The sequence below is a fragment of the Saccopteryx leptura genome, chromosome 3, assembly GCF_036850995.1.
Source record: "Saccopteryx leptura isolate mSacLep1 chromosome 3, mSacLep1_pri_phased_curated, whole genome shotgun sequence".
NCBI lineage: Eukaryota > Metazoa > Chordata > Mammalia > Chiroptera > Emballonuridae > Saccopteryx > Saccopteryx leptura.
Window position 1 is genome coordinate 74,919,886 of NC_089505.1, and position 24,784 is coordinate 74,944,669.

At 43.2% G+C, this 24,784-nt stretch overlaps 1 protein-coding gene across 1 annotated transcript; it reads right to left on the reverse strand.

Moving 5' to 3' along the window:
* Positions 1-6,371: 6,371 nt before the first annotated feature.
* Positions 6,372-12,815, reverse strand: LOC136398223 (leukocyte immunoglobulin-like receptor subfamily A member 6). The gene is made up of 13 exons (XM_066372590.1): positions 12,700-12,815; positions 12,452-12,487; positions 11,997-12,281; positions 11,545-11,850; positions 11,037-11,333; positions 10,482-10,784; positions 10,444-10,449; positions 8,337-8,453; positions 7,951-7,993; positions 7,835-7,872; positions 7,595-7,647; positions 7,029-7,069; positions 6,372-6,498 (listed from the first exon to the last, which is right to left on the reverse strand). The coding sequence occupies exons 1-13, from the start codon at positions 12,746-12,748 to the stop codon at positions 6,372-6,374; spliced, it is 1,701 nt and encodes a 566-aa protein (XP_066228687.1). The 5' UTR covers positions 12,749-12,815.
* Positions 12,816-24,784: the final 11,969 nt, after the last annotated feature.

The following is a 24,784-nucleotide window of genomic DNA, read 5'->3' on the forward strand; positions in this document are numbered from 1 at the left end:
CTTGCTCCACAGGCACCAACACAGCCCTGGAAGAGAGGCCCTGTGAGCACTGTCCCCCTCACACACACAGAAGCTACAGGCCTGGCTGGGCCCTGAGCACTGTGGGCAGGTCTGGAGCTGAGCACATCTTCTTCCTCCAGAAGTCCTGCCACATTGAGCCTCCCAAGTCCTGGTGTCCTTAGAAACCAGGACCCAGGGTAGAAGGGGACCCCATCCCTCTACGTTCCCCAGAGCTCACCGAGGCAGAGAAGAATAGTGTGGGTTGGGGTCACACTGCGTCCTCCCATGGTCACCAGTGAGCAGACAATGTATAAAATCCACAGGGTTTGGCAAGACAGTTGACAAATACCGTGTGACAGGGACCAGGCTCCATGTGGCCTGTCAAGGGTTCCTCCTCAGTGGCCCCACAGGAGTGGGAAGTAGACCCTTTCTGAAGGATGGGTCATAGCAGACAGCAAGCCCTAGGACCTTTCAGATTGATCTGAGTCTCACCAGACCCCACGCGCTCTGCATCCACCTTGTGCCAAACCCACATCCAGAGGGTGACACCTGTCCTAGGACACGAAGGTAGAGGACTCAAGGCAGGAGAGGAGCCTCTCACTGCTTGTCCCAATTCTGACTGCCTTTTCTAGAACCTCTGTGATATTGTGTAAGTACTTCCCTTTCCTGAGACTCTGGACATGCAATTTTCCTCCTTCTCTCATGGGCCTGGTGATCGGGCAATATTTACTGAGCAGTGATCTCATCCAGTCGGTGCTGGACTCTGAGAGTCACTGCTGAGGCTGACGGCGTCTGTCCCTGGACGCGTGGGCTCAAATGGATGAAGACAGACATACAGATATTTAGATGCAGACAGTGCATTACTGTCTTGTGAGGTTACATGGTGGGAGAAAAATTAAAATAAGACAATGAGATTCAATAACAGGGAGAGAACAAGAGAAAAACAGGAACATCTGTTCCTGTATGTGCCCTGACCAGGGATCAAACTGGCAACATCTGTGCTTTGGGATGATAATTTAACCAACTGAACTATCTGGCCAGGGCAGTTTTCTTGTACAATTCTTACATAAACTTCTAACTCAAACTATATTTACAGTCAGAATTGAGAGGAATTCTTTTATTTACCAGGACAGGTAGAGAGAGAGAGAGAGAGAGAGAGAGAGAGAGAGAGAGAGAGAGAGAGAGAGGAACAGACAGGCAGAAAGGGAGAGAGATGAGAAGCATCAGCTCATAGTCATGGACCTTGTTCATTGACTGCTTTCTCATATGTGTTTGGCTGGGGACTTCAGCCAAGCCAGCGAGTCCTTGCTCAAAACAGTGACCCCAGGGTCATATTTATGATCCCATGCTGAAGCCGCGAACCCTGTACTCATGTTGGTGAGCCCAGGCTCAAGCTGGTGACCTTGAGGTTTTGAACCTGGATCCTCAGCATCCTAGGGTGATGCTCTATCCACTCGACCACCAACGCCTGGTCGGGAAAGACAGGATGTTTATTCGTTCAGCAGTTTGGAAAGCAGGTGGCTAGGATCAGTGGCTGAGGGAGCAGCTGAGGAGGGTACAGAATTTTTAAATATCTCAGTTTCTGTGTGTGGTTTGGGGTGGAGGGGAGTGAAGCTGACGATGAAGGATCTGGTTGTGGAGGGCGAGTTTTGTGTACTGGAGCTATGAGTTTAGCTCAGTCCTGATCATCCACAGCCTTGAAGATGAGATGGTGCAACCTGGATCGTGTTTGCAGATGGAAAGTGGTGGAGTGGGTGGAGCGGGAACGCTCAGATCTGATTGGCTATAGGAAGGGTCTTCAGAGGGCGGAGAGAGGAGAGAACGGGAGGAGGGGGTGGGGCCTGGGTCGGAGGACCCAGAAGGAGGCTGATGGGATGATACAGCCAAGACATCTGGGTCTGGTGATGGATTCAGGACATTGTTAAGGAGGAATCATGGGGTGTAATGGTGTGGAGTTGAGGATCCGTTGTGAAGAGTCAAGTGAGGAAATGGAGACTGCTCCACTCTCTTCTTGGTGCCTGGAGGAGCCCATGGGGTCGTCACAGGGAGGAGACCCCAGGGCAGAGGGAGCTGTGGGGAGCGGGTGAGAAGAGTGACCAGATTTCTCAGAAGAAAGCACAGCCCCCTTGGGACTGTGGATTTTCTTTCCCCAAAACTTTCTTTCACTGACTTCCTGTTTATGTAATCAGCACCATCTTTTCCTTGGTTGCTCTCCTTCTAATCCTGAATCATTTCTATCTCCTCAGGTCCCTCCCCTGAGCAGAGCTCCTCCTCTCACACTGTGATTCCCTCTACAGCACTGGACAAGAGCCCATTTTGAAGGAAATCCTGATTTTAAAAATAAACACTGACTCAGGGATCTATGAGGCATTTTATGTTAATGAATTTCCAGTAACAGGAGAATGAAATCAGTGAAGAATAATTATTGATGCAACAGACACTGTTGTATAAGTTTGTTGAAAGTCATGTTTTCACAAGCCCAAGGAATTCAGTTATCAATTAAAATCCATGTTCATACATTATGTTCATCATGTATCTATTCAATAGTAATAGAAAAGAGAAAAACACTGAGAGAAAAATGGCTTTACTCTCCAGGGTGTGTCCTGACATGGCACAGACAGCAGGACCTCTGTAACATCACTGTTGTGGCCCCTCAAATTTTCAATTCCTGTTTTCTTCCCACCACCTGCCACAGCAACCAGAGCACTCTCCACCCTTCACTCATCAGGTCCAACATCAAGATGTCATCCATAGTGTGACAAATAGAGGTTCTGCCCAGCGTCAAGATGCTGAGGTCCCTTTGGGCTATGCTGTGAAGGAGGGAGTGAATTAGTCCTGGGCAACCTGCCAACGTGTACCCAGGTGAAGAACTGCTCTTAATCACCACATCCATAGCTGCCTAGATATGACCAAAGGCCTGGCATTCACTCTTAGTAAATACACAGATCCCTTTCAGCCCTGTGGCAGGAGGGAGCATTTGGTGACATCCTCTGCACCTTCTACCACCCACGTCCACCCAGTGTCTTCAAGGACCAGGCTGGGTATTAGACAAGGACACTATGGGCCCCACCACTGCCTCCTCTAAACCTGTGAGGGTGGCATTAACCTCTGCATGTCCACTGTGCAGTACCGTTTGTGGTTTACCATGTCAGGCTTTATGAAACTGACACTGTTGAGTAACAGACTTAGCCTCCTTTGTTTAAAAGTGTGTGACTATGCTTAGGAAGTTGATCAAATTGCTTTGTGGTTCAGCTTATCTTTTTAAAAATAGCCATATTTAGTTATATTTAAGTTCTGGTTTGTCCTCATGGCTCTTCTGAGCTGTGTTGATTGCTCCAAGGGTCCCACAGTTCTTTATAAAATTCAAACACCTCTTCTTCCTGCGTGAGATCTGGGAATTAAATTAAAACTAACATCTTGAGATGTTAGTAGGTTAACAGCATATTCACAAACATCACTGGATGATAAAGCACGTATGCTTGTTTTTGTTGCCCCCAAATTTGAACACAATGTAAAGCGAGTGCTCATGGAGGAAGGATAACTGGGCAGTTTGTGACTTTCTGTCCTCTGCACTCTGCTAGTGTTCACATTTTTTCTCTCCCCTTCTCTCTTCCTTCTTGATGCTCCAAGATTCCCCTTTACCATTTTCTCTCTGGGGCAAGAACTTCTTGTGGCCTTTCATTTATGGGAGGTCTACTTCTGATAAATCCTTTTATTATTCTTTCACCTGAGGATGCTTTATTTTCCCTTCATTCTGAAGGATAATTTCACCAGTTACAGAAGTCTAGATTGACAGGTTTCTGGTTTTGTTTTTTTTTTAAAAGCAATTGAGAAAAAGTGTGCTACTTCTCTCATGTCTTCATAGTTTCTGATGCAAAGCCCATTGTCATTTGAGTGAGTTTTCTCTCTGTAGGTGATGAGGTATTTCTGTCTCATGCATTCATGGAACTTCTTTGTCTTTTGTTTTAGTAGGTGGGTTATGATGTGTCTTATTGTAGATTGTTTTTAGGTTATCCTATTTGGGATTTATTGAGTTCATGAATATGTAGCCTCATGACTATTGCCAAGTTTCAGCGATTTAGTCATTATTTCCACAGTAGTTTATCAGTCTCATCTCTGCTTCTAGGACTCTGATCACATGGATGGTAGAACTTTGTTATAGTACCACAGGTTTTTGAGGCTCTGTTCATTTTGTCCCCTGGTTTATTTACTCCCTGTTGTTCAGATGGAATAATTTTCATTGTTTTCTCTTCAAGTTTGTTATCTTTAAATCCCATATTCACTACATTTAATATGATATATATGACATTTCAGAGTTTCTATTTATTTTACAACCATCATTTTGGTCCAATGTATTTATGAAGATTTTTGTCCATTTTGCCTATATTTTCTGATATATTGGCATAAACTGTTAAAGTTTTGTTAAAATTTATTTATCTTTTGTGAAAGTATATTTGACATACAATATTTTATGTATTTCAGGTGTACAAACTTCATAATGTTCTGTTACCCATTTGAAGTGTAGGATCTACGTATATGATTTCACACATAGGTGGGATATAAAACTGAGACTCAAGGTCATAGATAAAAGTGAAGTGGTGATCAGGGGTAGGGGGTAGGGGAAGAGACTTGGGAGGGAGGGGAGTAAAGAGGGACAAATATACTGTGACAGAAAATTATTTAACTTTGGGTGATGAACACATAACACAATCAACAGTTCAAATGCTATAAAAAATGTTTACCTGAAACCTATGTACTCGTTTTGATCAATGTCACCCCATTAAATATAATTTTATAAATAAAAACAATAATAAACTGTAAGACCTGTGATTCTGTCTTGACAGAGGTGATGAGTGCTTTTGTATTTGTTCCATGTCTATTGTGCTAGAATCTGTAAGTGTGTGTGTAATGTTTCCAAGAATTATTTTTTGACTCTCTTTTTATTTTATTTTATTTATCTTGTTTTATTTTATTTTAGTGAGAGGAGGGGAGGCAGAGAGACAGACTCCCACATGCACCCCAACTGGGATCCACTTGGCAAGCTCACCAGGGGGAGATGCTCTGCCCATCTGGGGCATTGCTTCATTGCAACTGGAGCCATTATCTAATGCCTGAGGCAGAGGCCATGGAGCTGTCCTTAGTGCCCGAGGCCAACTCGAGCGAGCCATGGCTGTGGGAGGGGAAGAGGGAGAGAAGGGGGAGAGAAGCAGATGGTCACTTCTCTTGTGTGCCCTGACCAGGGTTCAAACCCTGGATGTGGGCTGATGCTTTATCTACAGAATCACCAGCCTAGGCCTGTGGGAAAAATTTTAGTTACAGACTCAATATATTTGATATATATATGATAGTTCAGAGTTTCAGATTTCACCCACATATGAGTGAAATAATATGGCTCCTGTCCTTCTCTGCTTGACTTACTTAAGTTATTGTGTTGTTTCAAATGACAGTATTTAATCTTTTTTATAGCTGAGTAATATTCCATTTATCTATTATATATAATATAATATAATATAATATAATATAATATAATATAATATAATATAATATAATATAATATAATATAATATAATATAATATATATATACTACATCTTTATCCTGTCACTTGTTGAAGGACACTTGGGTTGTTTCTAAACTTTCTTCTTTTTCTTTTTAATTTAAGTGAGAGGAGGGGAGACTGACTCCCACATGCACCCTGACCAGGACCCAACTGGCTACCCCCACCTGGGGCCGGCGCTCTGCCCATTTGGGGCCATGCTCACAACCGAAATATATTTCACACCTGAGGCGGAAGCTCCAATGAGCCATCCTCAGTGCTCAGGGCCAACGTATTCGAATCAACCAAGCCATGGATGAGGAATGGGAAGAAAGAGAGAGGGAGAGAGAGAGAGAGAGAGAGAGAGAGAGAGAGAGAGAAGGGAAGGAGAAGCAGACGGTCACTTCTCCTGTGTGCTCTGACTGGGAATTGAACTTAGGACTTCCACATGCTGGTCGAAGCTCTGCCACTGAGCCAACCAGCCAGGGTCCCCTTTTTGTTTTCTAATGTATTCATTTATTATCATCTTCCCCATTCCATAGGTTTAATGGGTAATGTTTATGTTATCATTCATTTAAAACATTCTCTCATTTTTGTTTTGGTTTTAAATTCACACATTGATTATTGAGAAGTCTATTGATTTGTTTCCAAAATGTAGGGGAAAATATTGGTTTTACTTGCAGAATCAGGTGACTTATAGGGGGTCCCAGGAGTTGCTAGGGATCCACATCAGGTGTATTAACCAGCTGGGGTTACTAGTTGAGTGTCCATGGGGAAGCTCCATGCCTTCTCAGCTCCCTGCAAGCACTCTCATAGAGTGTGAGGTCCTTCCTGGACTAGTGGATGGCCAGAGAAGCGTACATGCTGTGCCCATCTGGGGGCTCCTCTGATGTAGAAGAAGGGGGTGCAGTTGTCTCCCATCTGAGGGCCAAGTGGTTCAGCTGGGCATAGGTCACATCCTGGGTGTTTTCATAATTCCTGTCTTGCTGTAGACAGAAAGTGAGACTTAGACAAAGTCCCCTGATTCCCCTGTTGAAATCACTCAGTCAGTTATCCACATGTTGTCTGAGTGATGATGTTACAATTTAAGTCAGATTAGGTCACTCTCCTGATGAAACCTGTAGGGATTTCCTAAACCTTGGGGCATCTGGATGCTTCTACAGTTCTGACTCTTATTTATTACTTATTTATTTTGACAGAGACAGAGAGAGAGAGGGACAGATAGGGACAGACAGACAAAAGGGAGAGAGATGAGAAACATCAATTCTTCATTGCAGCTCCTTAGTTGTACATTGACTGCTTTCTCATATGTGCCTTGACCAGGAGGCTACAGCAGAGCAAGTGACCCCTTGCTCAAGCCAGCAACCTTGGGGCTTCGAACCTGAGTCCTTCGTGTCCCAGTTTGATGCTCTATCCACTGCACTACTGCCTTGTCAGGCCAGTTCTGACTCTTATCCGGACACACTGTCTCTTGCTCATTTGACTCTAACTATGGGGCCCATCTTGCTGAAGAAGCAGTTTCTACTTCAGGACCCTTCTACCTGCTGTTTTTTCTGCCCCCTCTATGCCTACGCATTCTATCCCCTGCTCTTGCTTTATTTTCCTTTACAGCACTTTGCTCTCTAGGACACTGCTTGTTTGCATATTGTCTCCCTCTCCCACAGGTGAGCTGGAAGAGTGTAGAGACCGTGTTGCTTAGGGCTGCACTGTGGCCCCTAAATGGAGCCAGTAAACAGTGAGCTCTCCTTACATCTGCTGGTGAATGAATGAAGGGAACCCTGGGGACCTGTGGGTGATTCACTTATTCATACATCTTCCTGAGACCTGGAGCCGAACAAGGTCAGACAGAGGACCAGAAACAAGAAAAAGGGACAGCATAGGAGGGGCTATGATGTCACAAGAAGCCAGGAGGAATGAGTCACAGCAGGACAACCTGGGTACCCAGAAGGAGAGGTCAGTGTTGGACGCTCCTGTGAATGTGTGGACAGGGAAGGGTCTGTTGGATTAACATGGACAACAGGAAGGTCCTTGGTGGCCTGGACAGGAGCAAGGGTCTCACCTGAGGGTCCAGCTCCACACCCTCCTCAGGCTGTGGGTCCTTCATGGCAACATCTGCTGGGACAGAATGAGGGTACATTTCCTGACAGAGTCCCCAAGATCTCAGGGGCTAGGTCACGTAGTGGTAACTTCTGTCCTTTTCACCCCTGACCCCCACACCTTCCTAGCCTACCTTTCTTCTCTTGTTTTACGAAACCCCTGTGACCACCCCTCCCCCATGGTAGCCCTCTCTTTCTTTCACAGGAAAGATATTCCTGGGTGTCCTTAGCTGGGCTGGAGCTGAAGGAGGAGACAGGAGTGTTAGGGACAGAGCGGGGCCACAGGTGGGAGTCTGAGGGTCTTGAGGACAAAAATAACCTGATCTGCCACCCACTGTCTTTGGGCTCTGTGTCTGTGGCCCCTGTAGGAGGTAGGACAGCAGCTTTTCTATGAGCTGGTCAAGAGGGACAGTCTCAGCTCTGGGAGGGTAGGGCCTCCCTCCCCATGTGATTCCACAAGAAAGAAGGAAACCTTAAACACCCTTATGCGTATGTTTTAGTATTTCATGCGTTTGAAAATAATGAAAGATTACTGTACATCTGTACATCTGTGCTGACATGGAGGGTTTTCTTTCTAGATGTTCTGATGAAATCCTGAAGAAATATTTTTCTATTTCTCCAGAATTTTCTATCTTTTTGGTTTTTCTGGGCCTGGTGCTCTCAGTCCTGTCTTTTCGGGCCCAGGTCACCCCGTTCCCTACTCACCTGATGTCCTGACTTTGCTCTGACGCTGGTGTCGAAGGAGGAGAAAGAGGAGGAGGGAGAGCAGCAGGATGAAGAGCACTGAGCCCCCAATCAGGACGATCTGGTACCATTTGAGACCTTGGCACAAGTGACATGAATGAGCCAATAATGCCATTTAATGAGCACCTACTGTGTGTGAGGCACATGCTAGGGGCTGTCATCCATCTCCTCTCCCCCTCCCCACAGTCAGGCATTGGGATAGCTGGTCCCCCCGCCCCCATTGCACTGAGGCTCAGAGAGGTTCACCACCTGCCCCAGGTCACCCAGCCTGGACGGGGCAGGGCTGGGCCTGGAACCTGGGACTGTGGGCTCCCTGTGCTGTCCTCATGCTGCCCCCCAGATGGACACCAGCTTTGTGCTCTGGCTCCTCATCTGCAGGGGCCTGTCCATGTCCCATCTGGAGCTGAGGGTCCTTTGTTATTACCGCACCCCAGCATTGCACAAAAAATGGAGGGGCAGGGCATAGGGTAAACTCTGTATCTCACCAAGATTCATATTCAATCTACAGGGTCCCGAAACACCTCTAGGAAGTTTTAGTTGGGCTGGGGCCTGTCCTCCTGAGCACTGTGAGGACCCCTATATCACCTGACCTCACAGCAGCCTGTGAGCAGGATGGGACCAGGGATGAACAGACAAGAACCTGACACTCAGAGGAGAGAAGGGACAGCCTGGCCCCACAGCAGGAGCAGCAGAGCCGGGAACTGACCCAGGACTGACTCCTGTCCCCTCTCTCCTCTGAGCTGAGTCTGAGCTGAGGGTCAGGACCTGGATGCCCTGGACTTCTGTCCTGTCTGTCCCTCCTGGCACAGTGTCACCAGCACTGCTATACAAGTATAGGCCCCATCACACCTGGGGGTTTCTCTGTGGGCCCCCTCTTCCAGGAGCTCAGAGCCAGAACTGAAAGGAAATCTGAGCTCTGGGCCACGATTCTCTCTTTTTACACTTGGGGACATTGAGGCCACACAGGGGAAGGTGTGTCCATGTCAGCATCTCCACAGGTGCCTGAACCCCACATGACTCAGCCTCTGTCCCCCATGGAAACACTCCCCACCTCCCCACAGATTCCCTCACTTATCCCTCTGAGGGACTGACTCTGTGGGGGACAGATGCTGTTCATCAGCGCCTCCTGGTGATTCAGGATGGGGTGTGAAGAGTGGGGTTTACTTTCCCCCACTTGAGCCTGGCTATCCTCCAAGCCTGGGCCCCAAGACCTCCTTCTCCCATGACCACTCCACATGTCACCTGCCTCTCTTATCCCTCTGCAGACTTTTTTTTTGACAGAGACAGAGATAGAGTCAGAGAGAGGGACAGATAGGGACAGACAGATAGGAAGGGAGAGACATGAGAAGCATCAATTCTTCGTTGCGGCTCCTTAGTTGTTCATTGATTGATTTCTCATATGTGCCTTGACCGGGGGTCTACAGCAGAGCAAGTGACCCCTTGCTCCAGCAGCAACCTTGGGCTCAAGCCGTGAGTCTGCGCTCAAGCCAGAGACCTCAGGGATTCGAACCTGGGTCCTTTGCGTCCCAGTCCGGAACTCTATCCACTGTACCACCGCCTGGTCAGGATCCTCTGCAGACCTGACCTGGTCGGGGGTGAGGGCAAATCCTTAGATCCTTTGGAGTCCCATGGTTCCCCTGAAGTCTTTCTCCATTCCTAGTGCCCTGGGACACAAGCCTGTCCTTAAGTGTCTGGGGGGCATTAGATCTTCTGAGAAACAGAGCTGCCCTGGGTGGGCTGAGCAAAAAGGTCCAGTGATTCATCAGAAGTGGAGATGGGTTCTGTGGCTGGGGGCTGCGGTCCCACAGGGTCGTGAGAATGAGGATATAAAGGGGGTGAGGATCTGGGTCTGACCCTGGGCCCAAAGCACTCAGATTCTTTTCCTGCATTTGCTCTGCCCACACCCTCCAAGACCTTTCTGCTGCTCACCTAACACCTTTTGTGCCCTAGGTGAAGGGGAGGGAAGGACAGGTGTGGCAGGGTCCTCTGAGGGGCATATATCTTCTGAGTGACCATCTCTAGAGTCCCTCACTCCCCTTTGAGAACATATTTCTTTTGAGGACAGAACCCTGAGCTGACAGAAAGACAGGGTCAGTGTCCCCTCACCTGAGACAAGGAGCTCCAGGGGCTCACTGGGGTGTGACAGCAGGTAGGGGTTAAAGCCCTGTGACCTGTAGCACCTGTAGGTCCCCCCGTGGGCTGAGGTCACAGGACTCATGGAGAACTCTGCCTGGTACTGCTGAGCTCGGAGCTCTGACCTAAGACGCAGTGGGGGATCGGCTGTCCCCTCCTTGGACAGAAGGAAAGTGTCCGTCGGGCTCTGTGACTGACACAGCAGGGTCACGTTCTCTCCTGCGGCCACCGTGGGGCCTGGCTGCACTGAGAGGGAGGGTCTGTCAGGGAGCCGTCCTAGAGAGAGGGAGGGTGGGTGAGGGGCTGCCCACCACCTTGTTCTGACCTGAGAGTCAGCAGCCCTCTCTCTGAGGACCCTCCTCTCTGTCTGTCTCTGTTTCTCTGAGTCTCCCCTCCCCTCCCATCCCCTGTCTCTCTCTGTCCCCCTCCCTGGGACCCTGCATGTTCACTCTGCCCATCACCACCTGACATCCCCCAGCAGGGCCTGTGCAGAGTCTGGGTCCCTGACTGAACCCACAGGCCCCTCACCTGCCACCAGGATGTCCACGGGGTCACTGGGGGCCGACCACTCAGAGGAGAGGTTGTGTCCACCGTAGCATCTGTACCGGCCCCCGTGGGAGCTGCTCACAGTGTCCAGGGAGAAGTTGGCCTGAGAGAGCCCAGCCTGGGGCTGCAGGACAAGGCTCTGGAGGAGGTTACGTCCCCTCTCTTTAAACAGAACAAATCTGTCATAGCTGACAGCAGAGTGACACTGGAGGGTCAGGCTCTGTCCAGAGACCACGATGGGGCCCTGCTGGGTCAGGAGGAAGGGCTTCTGAGACACACCTGGGGAGACCAGACGTGAGTTACAGGGGCTGCTCCTCCCATAGAATGCCTTCTCCTGTCCTGGCCCAGGTCGCACTGTCTCTCTGTGTCTCTGACCCAGGATCCCCTGTGCTCCCCTCTCCACCCTCTCACATGGGGATCCCCTCTCAGCAAAGACCCCAGTAATTTGTCTGATGCCTCAATGTATGGATGGGTCCAGGATGAGACTCACCTGAGACCAGGAGCGCCAGGGCATCACTGGGCTGTGAACACACCTGGGGCCTGTCCCTGTAACAGCCATAGCATCTGAACGTCCACCTGTGGCTGGGGGTCACAGGGCCCACAGGGAACAGGGCCTGATATCTCCCACTGATGAAGTGTGACTGTGAGTCCAGGGTGTAGGAGAACCTGTGTTCTCCTTGCTCAGTCAGGATGAACCTGTCAAAACCATCCCATGAGCCACACTGGAGGGTCACATTCCCTCCTGAGGTCACAACAGGGCTGGGCAGGGCTGAGAGGCTGGGTTTGCTATAGAATCCTAGGAGAGGAGGAGGCAGCGTGTTAGATGGGCTCACACCTCCCTCACGTCCCCCAGGGCTGGGCTCTGAGAGGGGAGACCCCCTGAGAGCAGACCCCTTTCTTGAGGGCAGAGCCTGAGGCTGGGACCCCTGAGTGTCCCCTCACCTGTCACCACCAGCTCCAGCATGTCACTGCGCTCTGACCAGCCACTGGGACTGAAATAGTAACAGTAATATCTCGCTGCTTGTTGCTTCCTCATTTGTGCGATGAAGAACTTGGCCTTATCTCCTGGACCCTGTGGGTTCTGTCTGCCCACAAACTCTACATTTCTACCTTTATACAGATAGTACTCCCGGGCCTGCAGGGTCCCCTGACACCAAATGGTCACAGAACTTCCCGAGGCGATCACAGAGCCTGGCTCAGCCCAGACAGTGGGTTTGGGGAGGGTCCCTGTAAGGAAATCAGGGGCTGCGTCACAGGACATCACCCACCCCCAGTCCCCAGCTCTCAATTCCAAGACCCTTCCAGACAACCCTCATCTGTCAGCCCAGAAATGCCATGCTCCTCCAGCTGCCCAGAGTGTCACTGTGCTGTAGCAGGAGGTCTGGGGGAGGACTCACCTGCCTGCACCTGGTCCCACGGGCACCAGCACAGCCCTGGAAGAGAGTCCCTGTGAGCACTGTCCCCCTCACACACACAGAAGCTCCAGGCCTGGCTGGGCCCTGAGCACTGGGGGAAGGTCTGGGGGTGAGCACATCTCCTCCCCCCAGAAGTCCTGTCCCTACTAGGCCCCCTTAGTCCTGGTGTCCTTAGAAACCATGGCTTGGGAAGAAGAAAACCCCATCCCTCTACTTTTCCCAAAACTCACCGAGGCAGAGAAGGGCAGTGAGGGTTGGGGTCATGCTGCTTCCTCCCATGGTCACCAGTGAGCAGACAACATATACAATTCACAGAGGAAAAAAAGACAGAGGAATGCAGTGTGACAGGGTCCAGGTTCCATGTGATATGTCATGGTTTCCTCATCTGTGGCCCCACAGGAAATGAAATAGCCTCTCCCTGAAGGATGGGCCGTAGCAGACAGCAAGCTCTGGGACCTCTCAGATGGATCTGAGTCTCACCAGACTCCACACGCTCTGCCTCCACCTCATGCCAAACCCACATCCAGAGGGTGACACCTGTCTCAGGACACAAGGGTAGAGGACGCAGGGCAGGAGAGGAGCCAGTTCAGTGCCTGTTCCAATTGCCTTTTCTAGAACTTCTGTTACCTAAGGTAAGTCACTTCCCTTTCCTGAGACTCTACATGCAACTTTCTTCCTTCTCTCATTGGTCAGGTGACCAGGCAATATTTACCCCATCCAGTCAGTGCCAGGCTCTGAGAGTCACTGCTGGGGCTGATGGAGTCTGTCCCTGGACACAAGGGCTCAGATGGATGAAGACAGACATACAGATATTTAGATGGCAGACAGTGCATTACTGTCTTGTGAGGATACACATTAGGAGAAAAAGAAAGCAAGACAATGAGGTTCAATAACAGGTGGATGTCATGTAAGCTGGGGGCTGGCTCTGAGGGGTCCTCCTCTAGGACAGACTGACCCAAGGCACTAGCAGGGGTCAGGCAGAGGTGGTGGCCGGAGGACATCCTTGACCAGAAAGACCTTGAGCTGTGCTTGGAAGTGCGAGCTGTCAGGTGAAGGCTGGATTCTGGTCACGAGGGACCTAGAGCACCATGCAAGTATTTTGGATTTGATCTTGAAATCCAGGTGAGAATTTTTAAGCAACAGAGAGTAGAAACCAATTAAAAGGGCTCCTATTATGTGAAAATGCCATGCAGGCAGGCTCTATTGATAATTAACTCTATTAATAATAAAACTCCAACAATCATGTGGTACCTGGATAGCATGATGATCAGTATTTTAAGTCATTTTTTGTGGTTTCTCATATAACTCTTACACACATTTATAGCACAAACTACATTTACAGTTCAGTGGGATGAAACAGATGTCTCTTAGTCCAGCAGGTTGGAAAGCAGTGGCTGAGGGAGCAGCTGAGGAGGGCACAGCATTCTTAAATAGCTCAGTTTCTGTTTGTGGTTTGGGGTGGAGGAGAGTGAGGCTGACCTTGAACGGGCCTGGTTGTGGAGGGAGAGTCATATCTGCTGAGGCTGTGAGTTTAGCTCAGTCCTCCTGATCATCCATAGTCTGAAAGATCAAATAGTGCAATCTAGATCTTGTCTGAGGATGGAAAGTGGTGGAGGGGTGGAGCGGGCAGGCTCCGACCTGATTGGCTATAGGAAGAGTCCTCAAGGGGTGGAGAGAGCAGAGAACAGAGGAAGGGGTGGGGCTTGGGACGGAGGACCCGGAAGGAGGTTGATGGGATGACACAGACAAAACATCTGGAGTGGGGTGGTGGATTCGCGGCATTGTTAAGAAGGGATCAAGGGGTGTAATGGTGTGGAGCTGATCATCAGCTGTGAAGTGTTGAGTGAGGAAATGGAGGCTGCTCCACTCTCTTCTTGGTTCCTGGATGAGCCAGTGGGCCGTCACAGGGAGGAGACCCCAGGGCAGAGGGAGGAGTGGGGAGATGCTGAGAGGACTGACCACCCCTCTTAGAAGAAAGCTCGGTTCTCCTGGGACTGTGGTGGAACAGTGGATGTAGTATCGAACTAACTGAGGTTGCTGGTTCAACACCATGGGTTGCCCAGTCAAGGCACGTACATCGAGCAGTCAATAAACAGCTAAAGTGAAGCAACTATGAGTTGACTCTTCTTGTTCCTCCAACCACCTCTCTCTTCCCTTTGTAAAATCTTGGAAAAATGAGAGAGAGAAAAAAAAAGGACGAAAGAATGATCTTGCTGGAACTGTGAATTTTCTTTTCCCAAAACTTCCCTTCACAGACTTCCTGTTTCTTTTCTTCTTTCTTTTCTTCTTTCTTTCTATCTTCCTATTTTTCTTTCTTTCCTTTTTAATTTAGAAAATTAAATTTAACAGGGTGACATTGATCAACAAGTGTACATAGATTTCAGGCAAACAGCAATACATCATTTAAAAAGTTAATTATGTTCTATAACCATCACCCAAAGCTAAAAAATTTTCCATCACCTTACATTTGTCTCTCTTTACATCCTTTCCCCACCCTCTGCCCCTCCCTTACATCTCCATCGCCCTGGTAATCACTGCACTATTATCTATATCCCTCAGTCTCAGTTTTGTATCGCACCTATGTGTGAAATCATATAGTTTTTAGCTTTTTCTTTTTATTTATTTATTTATTTTATTTTATTTATTCATTTTAGAGAGGAGAGTGAAAGAGAGAAAGAGAAGGGAGGAGGAGCAGAAAGCATCAACTCCCATATGTGCCTTGACCAAGAAGCCAGGGTTTTGAACCAGCAACCTCAGCATTCGAGGTCAATGCTCTATCCACTGTGCCACCACAGGTCAGGCTAGCTTTTTCTGATTTACTTATTTCACTTAGTATAACATTCTCATGGTCCAACAATGTTGTTGAAAATGGTGCTATTTTGTCATTTCTTATGACTGAGTAGTATTCCATTATATATATACTGCTCACCAAAATTAGGGGGTATTTTATCGCTTTATATTCATTTTGAAATGTCCCCTAATTTTTATGAGCAGTATGTGTACCACGTTTTTTTGTTTGTTTTTTTTGTGGGATTTTTTTGGTGTTTTTCTGAAGTGAGAAGCAGAGAGGCAGAGAGACAGATTCCCACATATGACCAACTGGGATCCACCTGGGAAGCCCACTAGGGGAAGATGCTTTGACCATCTGGGGTGTCGCTTCGTTGCAACTGGAGCCATTCTAGCACCTGAGGTGGAAGCCATCGAGCCATCCTCAGTGCCTGGGCCAACTTTGCTCCAATGGAGTCTTGGCAGCAGAGGGGAAGAGAGAATAGAAAGAAAGGAGAGGGGGAAGAGTGAAGCAGATGGGTGCTTCTCCTGTGTGCCCTGGCTGGGTATTGAACCCAGGACTTCCACATGCTGGGCCAATGTTCTACTGCTGAGCTAACCAGGCTATGTTTCCTTCTATGTAATTTAGTGTTTTAGATATTATGTTTAGGTCTTGATACATTTTGAATTGATTTTTGTGCAGGGGGACAAACTGTAGTCTAGATTCATTCTTTTGCATATGGCTTTCCAATTATTCCAGTACCATTTATTGAAGAGGCTTTCTTTACTCCACTGTGTGTTTTTGGCTCCTTTGTCAAAGGTGATTTGTCCATATGTATATGGTTTTATTTCTGGGCTCTCAATTTTGTTCATTGGTCTATGTGTCTTTTTGCTAATACCATGCTGTTTTGATTATCATGGCTCTGTAGTGTAATTTGAAGTCAGGTATTATAATGCCTCCAGCTTTGTTCTTTTTTCTCAGGAGTGCTTTGGCTATTTGAGTTTTTTTTTTTTATGGTTATACACAAACCTGATAATTTTTTCTTCCATTTCTTTAAAAAATGACATTGGAATTTTGATGGAATTGCATATAATTTGTATATTGCATTGGGTAATATGGCCATTTTAAGTATGTTGATTCTTCCAATCCATGAACATGGAATATTTTTCCATTTTAATGTCTTTTCAAATTTCCTTTAATAGTGCTTTGTACTTTTCATATAGAGACCCTTTTCATTCTTTCTTAAATTTATTCTTAGATATTTTACTTTTTTTGTTGCAACTGCAAAAGGAATTATTATTTTGAGTTTACTTTCTGAAGTTTTATTGTTGCCATATATAAAAGCAATAGACTTCTGTATATTGATTTTGTATCCTGTGACCTTACTGTATTGGTTTATTGTTTCTATTAGTCTCTCTGTGAGTCTTTGGGGTTTTATATATACAGGCTTATGTCACCTGCAAAAAGTGAAACTTTTACTTCTTTTCCCATCTGAATGCCCTTTATTCTTTCTCTTGTCTGATCGCTCTGTCTAAAACTTCCCACACTATGTTGAATAGGAGTGGAGAGAGTGGGCAATCTTGCCTTGTTCCTGATTTTAGAGGAAAAGCTTTCAGTTTTTTACCATTTAGTATGAAATTAGCTGATGGTTTGTCATATATGGCCTGTTTTGTTTTTTTTTACAGGGACAGAGAGAGAGTCAGAGAGAGGGATAGATAGGGACAGACAGGAATGGAGAGAGATGAGAAGCATCAATCATCAGTTTTTTCTTGTGACACCTTAGTTGATAAATTGATTGCTTTCTCATATGTGCCTTGACCATGGGCCTTCAGCAGATCGAGTAACCCCTTGCTCGAGCCAGCAACCTTGGGTCCAAGTTGGTGAGCTTTTTGCTAAAGCCAGATGAGCCCATGCTCAAGCTGGCAAGCTTGGGGTCTTGAAACTGGGTCCTCTGCATCCCAGTCTGACGCTCTATCCACTGCGCCACTGCCTGGTCAGGTTATGTGTTGTTGTATTCAACTTGCTAGTATTTTGTTTAGATTTTTTGCATCTGTATTCATTAGAGATATTGGTCTATAGTTTTCTTTTTTTGTGTGTGTGTGTTGTCCTTACCAGGTTTTGGTATGAAGGTTATGTTGGCTTCATAAAATGTGTTAAGGAGTATTGCTTCTTCTTCTATTTTTGGAAGACTTCGAGAAGGATAGGAACCAACTCTTCTATGAATGTTTGATAGAATTCACTAGTGTAGCTGTATGGTCCCAGATTTTATTTTTGTGGAGGTTTTTGATAGTTGTTTCTAATTTCTCCCTGCTGTGGTGGGTCTATTTAGGTTTTTTACTTTTTTGTGACTCAGTCTAGGAAGATTGTACAGTTCTAGGAACTTATTTATTTCTTCTAGATTGTTAAATTTAGTGACATCTAATCTTTCATAGTATTCTACTATGATCCTTTGTATATCTATGATGCCTGTGATAATTTCTCCTCTTTCATTTTGGATTTTGTTTTTTCCTTTGTTTTTTTTTTCTTTAGTGAGTCTAGCCAGGGAGTAGCCAATTTTATTGATCTTTTTATAGAACCTTATCTTTGTTGTGTTAGTATTTTCTGTAATTTTTTCCTCAATTTCATTTAGTTCTGCTCTGATTGTTACTATTTCATTTTTTTCTGCTGACTTTGGGTTGCTTTTGTTCTTCTTTTTCCAATTCCTTAAGATATGATGAAAGTTTTTTTTTTTTTAGTTGGGATTTCTCTTGTTTCTTGATATGAGCCTGTAATGATATAAATTTTCCTCTTATTACTGCTTTTACTGCATCCCAGAAATTTTGATATGTCATGTTGTCATTTTCATTTTTTGTATGTATCTTTTGATTTCTACTTTTATTTCTTCTTTGACCCAGTCATTTTTTAAAACTATGTTGCTTAATTTCTACATTGTTGTGGGTGTCTCTTTGTTTCTTTTTTGCAGCTAAATTTTAATTTCAAAGCCTTATTATGGTCAGTAAATGTACTTTGTAAAATTTCAACCCTTCTGAATTTGTTTTCTTTTTTTTGGTTTTAATGTTTTTAATAAATATTACATAATTAAAATTATAACACTTATACCTGAAAGATGTGTAAATTTATCTATATAGGCTTTCAAAATTAATTTTTAATAAAAATAATTTTATTTTATAATTATTGATTTGTTTTGTTAGCCACATACTAATTTTCTTTTTTATATTATTTTATTTTATTTTTTAATTTTATTTTTTTAATGGGGTGACATCAATAAATCAGGGTACATATATTCAAAGAAAACATGTCCAGGTTATCTTGTCATTCAATTATGTTGCATACCCATCACCCAAAGTCAGATTGTCCTCTGTCACCTTCTATCTAGTTTTCTTTGTGCCCCTCCCCCTCACCCTTTCCCTCTCCCTCTCCCCCCACCCCCCTTAATCACCACACTCTTATCAATGTCTCTTAGTCTTGCTTTTATATCCCACCTACGTATGGAATAATGCAGTTCCTGGTTTTTTCTGATTTACTTATTTCACTTCGTATAATGTTATCAAGATCCCACCATTTTGCTGTAAATGATCCAATGTCATCATTTCTTATGGCTGAGTAGTATTCCATAGTGTATATGTGCCACATCTTCTTTATACAGTCATCTATTTATGGGCTTTTTGGTTGTTTCCATGTCATTGCCACTGTGAACAATGCTGCAATTAACATGGGGCTGCATGTGTCTTTACGTATCAATGTTTCTGAGTTTTTGAGGTATATACCCAGTAGAGGGATTGCTGGGTCATAAGGTAGTTCTATTTTCAGTTTTTTGAGGAACCACCATACTTTCCTCCATAATGGTTGTACTACTTTACATTCCCACCTACAGTGAATGAGGGTTCCTTTTTCTCCACAGCCTCTCCAACATTTGCTATTATGTGTCTTGTTAATAATAGCTAATCTAACAGGTGTGAGGTGGTATCTCATTGCAGTTTTGATTTGCATTTCTCTAATAACTAAAGAAGATGAGCATCTTTTCATATATCTGTTGGCCATTTGTATTTCTTCCTGGGAGAAGTGTCTGTTTCATGTCCTCTTCCCATTTTTTATTGGATTGTTTGTTTGTTTGTTGTTGAGTTTTATGAGTTCTTTGTATATTTTGGATATTAGACCCTTATCTGAGCTGTTGTTTGAAAATATCATTTCCCATTTAGTTGGCTGTCTGTTTATTTTGTTATCAGTTTCTCTTGCTGAGCAAAAATTTCTTAGTCTGATGTAGTCCCATTCATTAATTTTTGCCTTCACTTCTCTTGCCTTTGGAGTCAAATTCATAAAATGCTTTTTAGAACCCAGGTCCATGAGTTTAGTACCTATGTCTTATTCTATGTACTTTATTGTTTCAGGTCTTATGTTTAGATCTTTGATCCATTTTGAGTTAATTTTAGTGCAAGGGGACAAACTGTAGTTTAGTTTCATTGTTTTGCATGTGGCTTTCCAGTTTTCCCAGCACCATTTATTGAAGAGGCTTTCTTTTCTCCATTGTGTGTTATTGGCCCCTTTATCAAAAATTATTTGAATATACATATGTGGTTTTACCTTTGGGCTTTCTATTCTGTTCCATTGGTCTGAGCGTCTATTTTTCTGCCAATACCATGCTGTTTTGATTGTCGTGGCCCTATAATATAGTTTGAAGTCAGGTATTGTAATGCCCCCAGCTTCATTCTTTTTCTTTAGGATTGCTTTGGCTATTTGGGGTTTTTTATAGTTCCATATAAATCTGATGATTTTTTGCTCCATTTCTTTGAAAAATGTCATTGGAACTTTGATGGGATTTGCATTAAATTTGTATATTGCTTTGGGTAATATGGCGATCTTGATTATATTTATTCTTCCTAACCAAGAACAAGGAATATTCTTCCATCTCATTATATCTTTTTCGATTTCCCTTAACAATGGTTTGTAGTTTCCATTATATAAGTTCTTTACATTCTTGTTATGTTTATTCCTAGGTATTTAATTTTTTTGTTGCAGTCATGAAGGGAATTATTTTTTTGAGTTCATTCTCAAATGTTTCATTGTTGGCATATAGAAAGGCTATGGACTTCTGTATGTTAATTTTGTATCCTGCGACCTTACTGTATTGGCTTATTGTTTCTAGTAGTCTTTTTGTGGATTCTTTGGGGTTTTTGATGTATAGGATCATATCATCTGCAAAAAGTAATACCTTTACTTCTTCTTTTCCGATATGGATGCCTTTTATTTCTTTGTCTTGTCTGATTGCTCTGGCTAGAACCTCTAGTACCACATTAAATAAGAGTGGAGAGAGTGAACAACCCTGTCTTGTTCCTGATTTAAGGGGGAAAGCCTTCATTTTTGTGCCATTTAATATGATGTTAGCTGATGATTATCATATATGGCCTTTATCATGTTGAGATATTTTCCTTCTATATCCATTTTGTTGAGAGTCTTAAACATAAAATTGTGTTGTATTTTATCGAAAACCTTTTCTGTGTCTATTGATAAGATCATGTGGTTTTTGTTCTTTGTTTTGTTGATATGGTATATTACGTTAACCGTTTTATGTATGTTGAACCATCCTTGAGATTCTGGGATGAATCCCACTTGATCATGATGTATTATTTTTTTAATATATTGGTGTATTCGATTTGCTAGTATTTTGTTTAGTATTTTAGCATCTGTATCCATTAGAGATATTGGTTCTGTAGTTTTCTTTTTTTGTGCCATCCTTGCCTGGTTTTGGTATGAGGGTTATGTTGGCCTCATAAAATGTGTTTGGAAGTATTGCTTCTTCTTCAATTTTTTGGAAGACTTTGAGTAGAATAGGAACCAAGTTTTCTTTGAATGTTTGATAAAATTCGCTTGTATAGCCGTCTGGGCCTGGACTTTTATTTTTGAGGAGGTTTTTAATGTTTTTTTTTCTATTTCTTCTCTACTAATAGGTCTGTTTAAGCTTCCTGCTTCTTCTTGAGTCAGTCTAGGAAGGTTGTATTGTTCTAGGAATTTATCCATTTCTTCTAGGTTGTTGAATTTAGTGGCATAAAGTTTTTCATAGTATTCTACAATAATTCTTTGTATATCTACGATGTCCATCGTGATTTCTCCTCTTTCATTTTGGATTTTGTTTATATGATTCCTTCCTCTTTTTCCCTTGGTAAGTCTTGCCAGGGGTTTGTCAATTTTGTTGATCTTTTCAAAGAACCAGCTCCTTGTTCTATTAATTTTTTCTATAGTTTTTCTGTTCTCTATTTTATTTATTTCTGCTCTGATTTTTGTTATCTCCTTTCTTTGGCTGGTTTTGGGTTGTCTTTGTTCTTCTTTTTCCAGTTCCTTAAGGTGTGAAGTTAAGTGGTTCACTTGGGATCTCTCTTGTTTGTTCATATATGCCTGAAGTGATATGGACTTCCCTCTTATCACTGCCTGTGCTGCATCTCATAGATTCTGATATGTCGTATTGTCATTTTTATTTGTCTGTATATATCTTTTGATCTCTGCACTTATTTCTTCTTTGATCCATTCATTTTTTAAAAGTATGTTTTTTAGTTTCCACATTTTTTCCTCTTTTTTGCAGTTGAATTCTAGTTTCAAGGCTTTATGATCAGAAAATATGCTTGGTACAACTTCTATTTTTTTGAATTTGCTGATGTTGTTTTTGTGGCCCAACATATGGTCAATTCTTGAGAATGATCCATGTACACTGGAGAAAAATGTATATACTCTGTCACTTTGGGATGAAATGTCCTGTAGATGGCTATCATATCCAGGTGCTCTAGTGTTTTGTTTAAGGCCAATATATCTTTATCAATTCTCTGTTTGGATGACCAATCTAGAGCCATGAGCGGTGTATTGAGGTCTCCAAGTATGATTGTATTTTTGTCAGTTTTTGTTTTAAGGTCAATAGTAGCTGTTTTATATATTTTGGTGCTCCTTGGTTTGGTGCAGATATATTAAGAATTGTTATGTCTTCTTGATTCAGTGTCTCCTTAGCCATTATGAAATGGCCATTTTTGTCTCTGAGTGCTTTTGCTGTCTTGTAGTCAGCATTATCAGATATGAGTATTGCTATGCCTGCTCTTTTTGGATGTTATTTGCTTGGAGTATTGTTTCCAGCCTTTCACTTTGAATTTGTTTTTATCCTTGTTACTTAGATGAGTTTCTTGTAGGCAGCATACAGTTGGCTTTTCTTTTTCCATCCATTCTGCTACTCTGTGCCTTTTTATTGGTGAGTTTAATCCATTTACATTTAATGTAATTATTGACACTTGTGAGTTCCTTATTGTCATTTTAGAGACTGCTTTCTGTTAGTTTTGTGTCTTGTTTGATCCTTCTCTTTCATTTTTTTATCTTTTGTTTTTATTTGGTTGTATTCCATACATCTTTCCTCTGTTGCTATCTTTTTTAAATCATGTGCTTCTGTGGTGGTTTTTTCAATGGTGGTTACCTTTAAGTAATGAAAAGGGTTCCTACCCTGTTCATTGTAGTGCACTATCTTGTGAGTACTTTTGCACTCAATTGTTTTTTGCTACTGTTAGTCTCCATCCTCTCCCCCCTTTTTTTGTTGTTGTCACAGTTTAAATTTGGTTTTACTGTGTTCTTCTTGGAGCTTTTACTTGTGGCTTTGTCTTTTTTTTGTTCTTTGTATTTGATTGGAGAACCCCCTTTAGTAATTCCTGCAGTGGGGGTTTTCTGATGATAAATTCCCTCATCTTTTCTGTATCTGTGAGTGTTTTTATTTCTCCTTCATATTTGAAGGATAGCTTTGATGGATATAGTATTTGTGGCTGAAAGTCCCTCTCTTTCAGGACTTTAAATATTGGAGTCCACTCTTTTTAGCTTGTAGAATTTCTTTTGAGAAATCTGATGATAATTTAATGGGCTTTCCTTTATATGTTGTATTCTTCTTTCCCCTGGCTGCCTTGAGAATTTTTTCTTTGCCGTTGGTTTGTGCCAGTTTCATTATGATGTGCCTTGGAGTAGGTTTGTTGGGGTTAAAAAATCTCGGAGTTCTGTTTGCTTCTTGAATTTGAGGCTTTAGTTCTTTCCACAGGCTTGGGAAGTTCTCATCTATTATTTGTTTGAATATGATCTCCATTCCATTTTTTCTCTCTTCTCCCTCTGATATACCTATTATTCTTATGTTATTCTTTTTGATGGAGTCAGACAATTCTTGCAGGGCTTTCTCATTTTTTAAAATTTTTGAGTCTCTTTCTTCTTCTCTCTGTTGTGCCTCAAGTTGCTTGTCTTCTATTTCACTAATCCTACCTTCTATCTGGCCTGTTCTATTAGCTAAGCTTGTTACCTCATTTTTCAGCTTGTGAATTGAGTTTTTCATCTCTTTTTGATTTGTCTTTATAGTTTCAATTTCCTTGGTAATATATTCTTTGTGTTCATTGAGTTGTTTTCTGAGCTCCCTAAATTGCCTTTCTGTGTTTTCTTGTATATCTCTGAGTATTTTTAGGATTTCTATTTTAAATTCTCTGTCATTTAGCTCCAAGGTTTCCAATATATTAAATTTTTTCTCCATAGATTTTCCCTCATCTATCTGTGCTACCTCTCTGTCTTTTGTATCCATGATATGTTACAATTTTTGAGTTATGCTTTTTAGAATTTGTAAAAAAGAGGGGTTAAAAATAATAAAATGACCAAAAAGTTATCTTTTTATATATATAGATACATTCTTAGTAAGATTTAGTAAATTTGGCAGGTCCCAGCATGAATGTGTTAAGTTTTTTCATTCTTGTGTTTATGAGAAACATAAACCTGATGTGTCCTAGTGATTTCTTCAATGTTTGGTCATATATTTGAAAGCCAAGCTCTCATTTCCTCATCAATACGTTGAAGAATTCCTCTCTTTTTACTCTTAATTGTGTTGAGGGTAGAAAATCCTAATTCGCATAAATAGGATGTTGAAAATTGTGGTAAAATGTTCAAAGCTTTATTTGATATTGCTACATATTTTTCTTTTATAGAAATCCAAAAGGCTTCAAGAGATATCAAATTTAATCATCAATCCACGATCAGTGGATATAGCTTCTTCTTCTGTTAATGGTAAACCAAAATCACTTGAAGCTTCCATGAATGGGTTTCTAATCCAATTGTATTGTTCAGTGTTAAGTGATGAAAAATAAGAACCCAATTTTTCTTTTAAACTTATTAAATGTTTAACTATTATTGGAAGTGTTTCATTTATGCAAGTATTATTTACCAGTAGAAACATTTCCAAATTACCTTCAACAGTTTTTCTTTTCCAAATCTGTAGTTTTCTCTGAATCACTTTTATTTTGTCAGTGGATATGACAATATTTTCTTCTTTCCCTTGCATGCTAGTATTCAAAATATTGAGCTATTGAAATATATAGGCCAAATACTGTAACCTGGCAATCCAAAATTCTCACCGAAGGAGGTTGCAAAAATGTAACTGTTTCATCTCTTCAAAAAACGCAAGAAGTTCTTGTCATAGCTTGTGTGCATAGGTAAGTACTTTTCCCCTTGACAACCACCTCACCTCAGTGTGTAAAAGCAGCTGTCTGTGTTGTGAATCCATA